Here is a 12,500-nt window from a genome sequence, read left to right as displayed (position 1 = left end):
AAAGTAGTTCACACAGGGAAAGGTGCCACTTGCAACACAACCTAGTGAAACCTAGTCAGTATGCTAGTTTAGCTTTTCCTCTCTCTGACTACAACTCCGGGTAAACTATCCCAAACCCAGAGCCCTCAGCCTCGCTAACACACGTGACCGCTCTCCTTAACAACGCGCCAACCAGCCGTGCTATAGAAAAGCATCCTATTCGATAGGAGTGCTATGGAGTGATCTCACGTACTTATGTCTGTTACACTGGCCCAGCTCACCTTCCCAGAGACGATCTTTTCGTAAATTTGTATGGGCTGGTCAGCGAAGAAGGGAGGATAACCGGCTGCCATCTCATAGACCAACACACCCAACGCCCACCAGTCTACCGCCTTGTTATACCCCTGGAGAGGGAGAGAGAGGGAGGAGGGGAGGGGAGGGGGAGGGAGGGGAGGGAAATGAGGGAGGGAGGTAAAGAGGGAGAGGAGATTTAACATGTTGAGTGTTACATTGAGGTTTGGAGGTAGAGAGAGAAAGTAACTGAGGTCTGTAGTAAAGTAATGCCTCAGGGACAGCTGCCTCCTCTATTTTGATACCAGTAAAGTAGTTGTGCAGAAACCCATTCAGTGCTAAGCCACTGGGACAGCGTTAGGCTCCATGTTGATTCCATAAAAATAATTGCACAGAATCCCATTCAGTGCTATGCCACTGGGCCTCCATTGCGGCTCACCTTGCTGAGGATGATCTCTGGGGCCAGGTACTCTGGGGTTCCACACAGTGTCCAGGTTCGACCTTTCACACGCTTAGCAAAACCAAAATCTGTCACCTGAGAGAGAGACAGAGAGAGGGGGAGAGAGAGAGAGAGAGAGAGAGAGAGGGAGAGAGACCATTGAAAATACAACCCATATTTATTTGCACATCGTTATAAACACTGTACATAGCCATAATGACATTTGAAATGTCTCTATTCCTTTGAAACTTCTGTGAGTGCAATGTTTTCTGTTAATTTTTGATTGCTTATCTCACTTTTGTTTATTATCTATTTTACTTGCTTTGGCAATGTTACCAAATGTTTCCCGTGCCAATAAAGCCCTTTGAATTGAATTGAGAGAGAGACAGGAGGAGGGAAACATTTAGTAATAAAGACACAGTAGTTACGCAGTAGTTAAATAGTAGCGACAGCGGAATCTGAAGTACCACTGTTCTCCACTAGGGGGCATCAGAGATTGCACTATAAACCACTGTTGTAGATCCTGGTCCTCAGACATATACAGTAAGCGCATGTAATAGAACCCTTTCCAGTACGACACACTGCCGTCAAGCAAAGATGCGCAAAACTCTTGGCGGCAGTGAGAAAGCCTTTGCCATCTGCGCCCTTTGCTTTGATTTAAGTTTATATTACTTCCAAACAAATACACTTTTGGGGGGTTCTCATATGCTTACAATTGGTCGTGATCTCTGCTAAATAACTGTTTTAGATGCAGCAGTTGTTAGCTAGAATGCTCTAGAAGAAAAATAAACGCACTCCTATTAAGACGAGGTGCTGGCGAGCGGAATAGAAAACATGAAAATAAAAGAGAGCCGCACACTCTAGGAGCGCAGTTGCAAACATTTAATTACCAACGTTTCGACAGCCAAGCTGTCTTCATCAGGCTATAATCACAAACACTGAGGGATGATTTGTTAATAGTGTCAAAAGACACAGGTGTCTGTAATCATGGCCAAGAGTGGCCTAATATCATTGGATAATTATCAAATATTAAAATGGCATACAAAGAACAGCATACAAACAAATGGATTAGCATACGATCATAAATACATTTTCGACTACACAAGCTTTGTATGGCATTTTAATATTTGATAATTAACCAATGATATTAGGCCACTCTTGGCCATGATTCCAGACACCTGTGTATTTTGACACTATATAAACGAGTCATCCCGCAGTGTTTGTGATTATACCCTGATAAAGACAGCTTGGCTGTCGAAACGTTGGACATTACATTTTTTGCATCTGAGCTCCGAGAGTTTGCGGCTCTCTTTTATTTTTTAAATTAGCTAGAATGCTAACACTCATTGATATAGGCTGTAGCAAAAGCTAGCCAAAGAGCCATTTTACTGGTTGAAGCTGAAGTGTTTTTTTAAGTATATTTGCAGTTGATTTGCGATGATGACACAAACATTACATTAAGCAGGACATTCATATAAAATTCAATTATAATCCAAAAGTAGTGTGAAATTCACTCATAACATCATGTAACATGTAAACATGCAACATGTAAATAAAGGCTTTTTTTTCTGCCGTTCTACAAGAACTCCCACTGGGCCGCATCTCCCTCGAAAGGCAACGTTAGCAAACACAGGAAGGGGTTCACACCATAGACGTCTGACAACAGCACAAAAAAACGATGCGCGGGCGTTGATGGGGCAGAAGGCCTTGTGTTGTTGTGATTCTGAACGGCCAGAAAGCAACAATGACAAGAAGCTGCCGTGTGGGGAACAGTAGGTGGTCAGTAGGCGGTCAGTAGGTGGTTAGTAGGTGGTCAGTAGGTGGTTAGTAGGTGGTTAGTAGGTGGTCAGTAGGTGGTTAGTAGGTGGTCAGTAGGTGGTTAGTAGGTGGTCAGTAGATGGTTAGTAGGTGGTCAGTAGGTGGTCAGTAAGTGGTCAGTAGGTGGTTAGTAGGTGGTCAGTAGGTGGTTAGTAGGTGGTCAGTAGGTGGTTAGTAGGTGGTCAGTAGGTGGTTAGTAGGTGGTCAGTAGGTGGTCAGTAGATGGTCAGTAGGTGGTTAGTAGGTGGTCAGTAGGTGGTCAGTAAGTGGTCAGTAGGTGGTTAGTAGGTGGTTAGTAGGCGGTCAGTAGGTGGTTAGTATGTGGTCAGTAGGTGGTTAGTAGGTGGTCTGTAGGTGGTTAGTATGTGGTTAGTAGGTGGTTAGTTTCAACTAGTTTTATCTTGTTATTGATACCATGTCTTGTTTTGAGGTGTTCTCGCTCGTCACGTCTATGCTAATATGGCTAAAATCCACTGGCTGACCAACGACTGTAACGATGTACTATACAGGGAAAGTATTCAGATCCTTTGACCTTTTTATAAAATGGATTAAATAAAACGGTTCCTCATCAATCTCTACACAATACCCCATAGTGACATCACAATACCCCATAGTGACATCACAATACCCCATAGTGACATCACAATACCCCATAGTGAGTGACAAAGTGAAAACATTTTTGCAAATGTATAAAAAATAAAAACCTTATTTACATACAGTATTTACATACAATACCAGTCAAACGTTTGGACACACCTACTCATTCAAGAATTTGTACTCTTTTATACATTGTAGAATAATAGTGAAGCCATCAAAACTATGAAATAACACAAATGGAATCATGTAGTAACCAAAAAAAAGTGTTAAACAAATCAAAATATATTTTAGATTCTTCAAAGTTGCCACCCTTTGCCTTGATGACAGCTTTGCACACTCTTGGCATTCTCTCAACCAGCTTCACGAGGAATGCTTTTCCAACAGTCTTAAAGGAGTTCCCACATATGCTGAGCGCTTGTTGGCTGCTTTTCATCCACTTTGCGTTCCAACTAATCCCAAACCATCTCAATTGGGTCGAGGTCGGGTGATTGTGGAGTCCAGGTCATCTGATACAGCACTCCATCACTCTCCTTCTTGGTCAAATAGCCCTTTCACATCCTGGAGGTGTGTTTTTGGGTCATTGTCCCACTAAGCGCAAACCAGATGGGATGTCGTATCGCTGCAGAATGCGGTGTCACTCCTCAGTAAAAGGCACATGACAGACCGCTAGGAGGTTTCCCAGAAAGGAACCTAAATGGCACCTAAGGCACCTAAATGGCACCTAAATGAGAAACAAGATTCTCTGGTCTGATGAAACCAAGATTGAACTATTTGGCCTGAATGCCAAGCGTCACATCTGGAGGAAACCTGGCACAATCCCTACGGTGAAGCATGGTGGTGGCAGCATCATGCTGTGGGGATGTTTTTCAGCGGCAGGGACTGGGAGACTAGTCAGGATTGAGGGAAAGATGAACAGAGCACAGACAGATCCTTGATGAAAACCTGCTCCAGAGCGCTCAGGACCACAAACTGGGGCGAAGGTTCACCTTCCAACAGGAAAACTATCCTAAGCACACAGCCAAGACAACGCAGGAGTGACTTCGAGACAAGTCTCTGAATGTCCTTGAGTGACCCAGCCAAAGCCCAGACTTGAACCCAATCAACCATCTCTGGAGAGACCTGAAAATAAATGTGCAGCGACACTCCCATCCAACCTGACAGAGCTTGAGAATATCTGCAGAGAAGAATGGGAGAAACTCCCCAAATACAGGTGTGCCAAGCTTGTAGCATCATACCCAAGAAGACTCAAGGCTGTAATCATTGCCAAAAGTGCTTCAACAAAGTACTGAGTAAAGGGTCTGAATACGTATGTAAATGTGATATTAAAGCTTTTTTTTAAACTCTAAACCAGTTTTGCTTTGTCATTATGGGGTATTGTGTGTAGATTGATGAAGGAAAAAACAATATAATTCATTTTAGAATAGGGCTGTAACGTAACTACATTTTGCTTTGTCATTATGGGGTATTGTGTGTAGATTGATGAAGGAAAAAACAATTTAATTCATTTTAGAATAGGGCTGTAACGTAACTACATTTTGCTTTGTCATTATGGGGTATTGTGTGGAGATTGATGAAGGAAAAAACTATTTAATTCATTTTAGAATAGGGCTGTAACGTAACTACATTTTGCTTTGTCATTATGGGGTATTGTGTGGAGATTGATGAAGGAAAAAACTATTTAATTCATTTTAGAATAGGGCTGTAACGTAACTACATTTTGCTTTGTCATTATGGGGTATTGTGTGGAGATTGATGAAGGAAAAAACTATTTAATTCATTTTAGAATAGGGCTGTAACGTAACTACATTTTGCTTTGTCATTATGGGGTATTGTGTGGAGATTGATGAAGGAAAAAACTATTTAATTCATTTTAGAATAGGGCTGTAACGTAACTACATTTTGGAAAAGTCAAAGGCTCTGAATACCTTCTGAAAGCAGTGTATTTGAGAAACAACAAGTGCTTATTGTGCACATTTGTCTTTTTTCAATAAAGACTTGGAGAGGAAATATAGTTTACATGTTGTCAACAATCCTTGGATTCCCCGCCTCGGTTTTGTCCCGTCTATAACATCCTCAATAAAAATATTACAACCTAATGTGTGTAGGCCCGTACATAACCTTATGTCGGTTTATGTTACCTGTTTCTAACCCTACATCAGGTTAAATGACCTGTATGTTGCTTTACGTCATCCTATGTCACCTGTATGACGCTCTAGGTCATCCTATGTCATCTGTATGTAGCTCTATGTCATGCTATGTCACCTGTATGTAGCCCTGCTGGTCTATGAGAAGGTTCTCCGGTTTCAGGTCTCGGTAGATGAGGTCCAGGGCGTGCAGGTACTCAAAGGTCAGAACGATCTGAGCCGCGTAGAACCGAGCATGAGGCTCACTACATGAGAGAGAGAGAGAGAGAGAGAGAGAGAGAGAGAGAGAGAGAGAGAGAGAGAGAGAGAGAGAGAGAGAGAGAGAGAGGGACAGAGAGAGAGAGATGAATAAGCAACTAAGCAGAGAAGATAACAGTAGAATAGATGACAGTACTACAGTAACTAAACAGAATACAGTAGATTAGATGACAGTACTACAGTGACTAAATAGAGTACAGTTGAATAGATGACAGTACTACAGTAACTAAATAGAATACAGTAGAATAGATGACAGTACTACAGTAACTAAACAGAATACAGTAGAATAAGTGACAGTACTACAGTAACTAAACAGCATACAGTAGAATAGATGACAGTACTACAGTAACTAAATAGAATACAGTAGAATAGATGACAGTACTACAGTAACTAAACAGAATACAGTAGATTAGATGACAGTACTACAGTGACTAAATAGAGTACAGTTGAATAGATGACAGTACTACAGTAACTAAATAGAATACAGTAGATTAGATGACAGTACTACAGTAACTAAATAGAATACAGTAGAATAGATGACAGTACTACAGTAACTAAATAGAATACAGTAGAATAAGTGACAGTACAACAGTAACTAATTAGAATACAGTAGAATAGATAACAGTACAACAGTAACTAAATAGAATACAGTAGAATAGATAACAGTACAACAGTAACTAAATAGAATACAGTAGAACACAATAAAGGAGGATCAACTTGATTTTATTATTTTACATGGAATTTGGATAGAATCTACAATCGAGCCCAATCCAGTAGCATATGTGTGTGTGTGTGTGTGTGTGTGTGTGTGTGTGTGTGTGTATGTGTATGTGTGTGTGTGTGTATGTGTGTGTGTGTGTGTGTGTGTGTGTGTGTGTGTGTGTGTTTGTGTGTGTGTGTGTAGCAGAGGATGTGAGTGGAGTGGAGCTGTAGTGGAGCGAGGAGCGGAGCGTGAGTAATTTGACTGGAGCGAGGAGCATATTTAAAAATGTCCGCCTCTCAGCCACCAGTCATTTGCTCTGCCCAGCACTTTAGCATTTATATTCCGTTGTATTTCTTTAGCCTACCCCACATGCACAGATGTTGATATGAGTCAACCAAGAACTAGGTCACAGCCTGTGTAACAGACAGTAAGACAACCAATGAACCCATGCAGCAACACAGGAGATGTCTACAGGAGTTGTTGACAGGAGATGTTTACAGGAGATGTCTACAGGAGTTGTCTACAGGAGTTGTTTACAGGAGATGTTTACAGGAGATGTCTACAGGAGTTGTCTACAGGAGATGTCTACGGGAGATGTTTACAGGAAATGTCAACGGGAGATGTTTACAGGAGATGTCTACAGGAGATGTTTACAGGAGATGTCTACGGGAGATGTTTAAAGGAGATGTCTACAGGAGATATACAGTGGGGCAAAAAAGTATTTAGTCAGCCACCAATTGTGCAAGTTCTCCCACTTAAAAAGATGAGAGAGGTCTGTAATTTTCATCATAGGTACACTTCAACTATGACAGACAAAATGAGAAAATAAATCCAGAAAATCATATTGTACTTACATATTAGCGTACCGGAGGTTGGATTAGAAACGTTGTTTGAAATGTTTGGACCAAGTTTACAGGTAACTTTTTACATTCCTTTGTAGGCATGTTGGGCGAGTTGGAAGAGGTGTATTTCTGAATCAAACGCGCCAAATAAACTGACATTTTTGGGGATATAAAGAAGGACTTTATGGAACAAAACGACCATTCATTGTGTAACTGGGACATTTGAGATTGCAAAAAGATGAAGATCTTCAAAGGTAAGTGATTTATTTTATCTCTATTTCTGACTTTCGTGACGCATCTGCTTGGTTGGAAAATGACTGTGACGCGCTCCGGTGAGGGCACGCACTTGGTTATTTATCTCTGGTATTGAATATACTATTTTTTGTCTTAAATTTGATCGTTTATTTACATATTAGGGTACCTGAGGATTGATTAGGAACGTTGTTTGACATAAGTTGGACCAAGTTTATTGGTAACATTTGGGATTAATTTTGTATGCATTTTGAACGAACGGAAACCGGTGGATTATTGAATGAAGCGCGCCAAATAAAACATACTTTTTTGGGATATAAAAGAAGGACTTTATCGAACAAAAGGGCCATTTGTGATGTAACAGGGACCCTTGTGAATGCAACCAGATGAAGATCTTCAAAGGTAAGGGATTTATTTTATCTCTATTTCTGACTTTCGCGATGCATCTGCTTGGTTGGAAAATGTTTTAATGCTTTTGTATGCGGGGCGCTGTCCCCTGATAATCGCATGGTGTGCTTTCGCCGTAAAGCCTTTTTGAAATCTGACAACGCGGCTGGATTAACAAGAAGTTTATCTTTTAAATGATGACACTTCCGCTCTATGATCGAGGAGTTGAGCGCCAGACCGCTCTATGATCGAGGAGTTGAGCGCCAGACCGCTCCGTGATCGAGGACATGAGCGCCAGACTGCTCTATGATCGAGGAGTTGAGCGCCAGACCGCTCTATGATCGAGGAGTTGAGCGCCAGACTGCTCTGTGAGTGAGGACATGAGCGCCAGACTGCTCTGTGATCGAGGAGTTGAGCGCCAGACTGCTCCGTGATCGAGGAGTTGAGCGCCAGACCGCTCCGTGAGCGAGGAGTTGAGCGCCAGACTGCTCCGTGAGCATTGAGTGGGATTTCAGACTGCTCAGCTCTGCTGTGAAGACGTACCTGAACCTGCCGATTCGTCGTAGATGAGAGAACATCTCTCCACCAGGTACATACTCCATCACCATGTACAGGTTAGTGTTGTCCTGCAGAACAGACAGGATCTGTTACTGACACACACACACACACACACACACACACACACACACACACACACACACACACACACACACACACACACACACACACACACACACACACACAGACGTACACTGAGTGTACAAAACATTAAGAACACCTGCTCTTTCCATGACATAGACTGACCAGGTGAATCCAGGTGAAAGCTATGATCCCTTATTGATGTCACCTGTTAAATCCACTTCAATCAGTGTAGAAGGGGAGGAGTCAGGATAAAGATGAAGGGGAGGAGTCAGGTTAAAGATGAAGGGGAGGAGTCAGGTTAAAGATGTAGGGGAGGAGTCATGTGAAAGATGAAGGGGAGGAGTCATGTGAAAGATGAAGGGGAGGAGTCAGGTTAAAGATGTAGGGGAGGAGTCATGTGAAAGATGAAGGGGAGGAGTCAGGTTAAAGATGAAGGGGAGGAGTCATGTGAAAGAAGGAGTGTTGAGCTTTGGGACATGGACTGTGTATGTGTGCCATTCAGAGGGTGAATGGGTAGGACAAAAGTTTTCAGTGTCTTTGAATGGGGTATGGTAGTAGGTATGGTAGGGGGTACGGTAGGGGGTATGGTAGGGGGTCCGGTAGGGGGTATGGTAGAGGGTATGGTAGTGGGTATGATAGTGGGTATGGTAGGGGGTATGGTAGTGGTTATGGGGTACGGTAGTGGCTATATTAGTGGGTACAGTAGTGGGTATGGTAGGGGTATGGTAGTGGGTATTATAGGGGGTATGGTAGGGGGTATGGTAGTGGGTATGGTAGGGGGTATGGTAGTGGGTACAGTAGTGGGTATGGTAGTGGGTACAGTAGTGGGTATGGTAGTGGGTACAGTAGTGGGTACGGTAGGGGGTATGGTAGGGGTACGGTAGTGGTTATGGGGTACGGTAGTGGGTATATTAGTGGGTACAGTAGTGGGTATGGTAGGGGTATGGTAGTGGGTATGGTAGGGGGTATGGTAGTGGGTATGGTAGGGGTACAGTAGTGGGTATGGTAGGGGGTATGGTAGTGGGTATGGTAGTGGGTACAGTAGTGAGTTTGGTAGGGGGTATGGTAGTGGGTACAGTAGTGGGTATGGTAGTGGGTATGGTAGTGGGTATGGTAGGGGTACGGTAGTGGTTATGAGGTACGGTAGTGGGTATGGTAGGGGGTAAGGTAGTGGGTATGGTAGGGGGTAATGTAGTGGGTATGGTAGGAGGTAAGGTAGGGGGTATAGTAGGGGTATGGTAGTGGGTATGGTAGGGGGTATGGTAGGGGGTATGGTAGTGGGTACAGTAGTGGGTATGGTAGTGGGTACAGTAGTGGGTATGGTAGTGGGTACAGTAGTGGGTACGGTAGGGGGTATGGTAGGGGTACGGTAGTGGTTATGGGGTACGGTAGTGGGTATATTAGTGGGTACAGTAGTGGGTATGGTAGTGGGTACAGTAGTGGGTATGGTAGTGGGTATGGTAGGGGGTATGGTAGTGGGTACAGTAGTGGGTATGGTAGTGGGTATGGTAGGGGGTATGGTAGGGGGTATGGTAGTGGGTACAGTAGTGGGTATGGTAGTGGGTATGGTAGGGGGTATGGTAGGGGGTATGGTAGGGGGTATGGTAGTGGGTACAGTAGTGGGTATGGTAGTGGGTATGGTAGTGGGTATGGTAGGGGGTATGGTAGTGGGTATGGTAGTGGGTACAGTAGTGGGTATGGTAGTGGGTACAGTAGTGGGTATGGTAGTGGGTATGGTAGGGGGTATGGTAGGGGGTATGGTAGGGGGTATGGTAGGGGGTATGGTAGTGGGTACAGTAGTGGGTATGGTAGTGGGTATGTTAGGGGGTATGGTAGGGGGTATGGTAGTAGGTATGGTAGTGGGTACAGTAGTGGGTATGGTAGTGGGTACAGTAGTGGGTATGGTAGTGGGTACAGTAGTGGGTATGGTAGTGGGTACAGTAGTGGGTATGGTAGTGGGTATGGTAGGGGGTATGGTAGTGGGTACAGTAGTGGGTATGGTAGGGGGTATGGTAGTGGGTACAGTAGTGTGTATGGTAGTGGGTATGGTAGTGGGTATGGTAGGGGGTATGGTAGTGGGTATGTTAGGGGGTATGGTAGGGGGTATGGTAGTGGGTACAGTAGTGGGTATGGTAGGGGGTATGGTAGTGGGTACAGTAGTGTGTATGGTAGTGGGTATGGTAGTGGGTATGGTAGGGGGTATGGTAGTGGGTATGTTAGGGGGTATGGTAGGGGGTATGGTAGTGGGTACAGTAGTGGGTATGGTAGTGGGTATGGTAGTGGGTATGGTAGGGGGTATGGTAGTGGGTACAGTAGTGGGTATGGTAGTGGGTATGGTAGTGGGTACAGTAGTGGGTATGGTAGTGGGTATGGTAGTGGGTATGGTAGGGGGTATGGTAGTGGGTATGTTAGGGGGTATGGTAGTGGGTACAGTAGTGGGTATGGTAGTGGGTATGGTAGGGGGTATGGTAGTGGGTACAGTAGTGGGTATGGTAGTGGGTATGGTAGGGGGTATGGTAGTGGGTATGGTAGTGGGTATGTTAGGGGGTATGGTAGGGGGTATGGTAGTAGGTATGGTAGTGGGTACAGTAGTGGGTATGGTAGTGGGTATGGTAGGGGGTATGGTAGTGGGTACAGTAGTGGGTATGGTAGGGGGTATGGTAGTGGGTACAGTAGTGGGTATGGTAGTGGGTATGGTAGTGGGTATGGTAGGGGGTATGGTAGTGGGTATGTTAGGGGGTATGGTAGGGGGTATGGTAGTGGGTACAGTAGTGGGTATGGTAGTGGGTATGGTAGTGGGTATGGTAGGGGGTATGGTAGTGGGTACAGTAGTGGGTATGGTAGTGGGTATGGTAGTGGGTACAGTAGTGGGTACGGTAGTGGGTACAGTAGTGGGTATGGTAGTGGGTATGGTAGGGGGTATGGTAGTGGGTATGTTAGGGGGTATGGTAGTGGGTACAGTAGTGGGTATGGTAGTGGGTATGGTAGGGGGTATGGTAGTAGGTGACGAGTGCACCGTTGTGTCAAGAACTGCAACGCTGCTGGGTTTTCACGCTTAACAGTTTCCCGTGTGTATCAAGAATTGTCCACCACCCAAAGGACATCCAGCCGACTTGACAACTGTGGAAAGCATTGGAGTCAACATGGGCCAGCATCCCTGTGGAACGCTTTCAACACCTTGTAGAGTCTATACCCCGACACATTGAGGCTGTTCTGAGGGGAAAAGGGGGGAGAGGTGCAAGTCAATATTAGGAAGGTGTTCTTAATGTTTGGTATACACACACACACAGAGATAGTGTGTACCTTGAAGGAGAACTCTACTTGTACCAGGAAAGGGAAGCTGACAGCCGTTAGAATACGCTTCTCATTCAGAGTATGTTCTATCTGTTTCAGCTTCACAACCTGAAAGAGACAGAGAGAGAGACAGACACAGAGAGAGACAGAGACAGGGGAAGAAAGAGGTTGAAACAATGTATTGTACACTTTATAACTTATCTGGATTCCCCAGGACTGGGAAACACTGCCCTAACACTATAACTCATCTGGATTCCCCAGGACTGGGAAACACTGCCCTAACACTATAACTCATCTGGATTCCCCAGGACTGGGAAACACTGCCCCAACACTTTATAACTTATCTGGATTCCCCTGGACTGGGAAACACTGCCCTAACACTTTATAACTCATCTGGATTCCCCAGGACTGGGAAACACTGCCCTAACACTATAACTCATCTGGATTCCCCAGGACTGGGAAACACTGCCCTAACACTATAACTCATCTGGATTCCCCAGGACTGTGAAACACTGCCCTAACACTTTAACTCATCTGGATTCCCCAGGACTGGGAAACACTGCCCCAAAACTTTATAACTTATCTGGATTCCCCAGGACTGGGGAACACTGCCCCAACACTTTATAACTTATCTGGATTCCCCAGGACCAGGACTGGGGAACACTGCCCTAACACTTTATAACTAATTTGGATTCCCCAGGACCAGGACTGTGAAACACTGCCCTAACACTATAACTCATCTGGATTCCCCAGGACTGGGAAACACTGCCCTAACACTTTATAACTCATCTGGATTCCCCAGGACTGGGAAACACTGCCCTAACACTTTAACTCATCTGGATTCCCCAGGACTG

At 44.5% G+C, this 12,500-nt stretch overlaps 2 protein-coding genes across 2 annotated transcripts in view; both read right to left on the bottom strand.

Moving 5' to 3' along the window:
* The window catches only part of LOC118936519 (cAMP-dependent protein kinase catalytic subunit alpha), a 25,665-nt gene that overhangs the window by 6,493 nt on the left and 6,672 nt on the right, over positions 1 to 12,500 (bottom strand). The window contains exons 4-8 of the mRNA XM_090195212.1: positions 11,656 to 11,754; positions 8,254 to 8,336; positions 5,387 to 5,513; positions 710 to 805; positions 261 to 383 (exon numbers count right to left, since the gene is read on the bottom strand). Of these exons, the coding sequence (XP_090051338.1) occupies positions 261 to 383; positions 710 to 805; positions 5,387 to 5,513; positions 8,254 to 8,336; positions 11,656 to 11,754 (528 nt within the window). The remainder of the gene's footprint in view (positions 1 to 260; positions 384 to 709; positions 806 to 5,386; positions 5,514 to 8,253; positions 8,337 to 11,655; positions 11,755 to 12,500) is intronic.
* On the bottom strand, positions 8,926 to 11,401 carry LOC149978706 (uncharacterized; the record flags this gene model as incomplete). Its single annotated transcript, XM_090194524.1, has 1 exon — positions 8,926 to 11,401. A coding segment is annotated over one exon (2,364 nt), but the record flags the coding sequence as incomplete, so codon positions are not given.

Source organism: Oncorhynchus mykiss, chromosome 13 (assembly GCF_057628025.1).
Source record: "Oncorhynchus mykiss isolate SJ-2025 chromosome 13, ASM5762802v1, whole genome shotgun sequence".
NCBI classification, from domain to species: Eukaryota; Metazoa; Chordata; class Actinopteri; order Salmoniformes; family Salmonidae; genus Oncorhynchus; species Oncorhynchus mykiss.
This window is presented reverse-complemented; position numbering and strand designations above follow the sequence as displayed.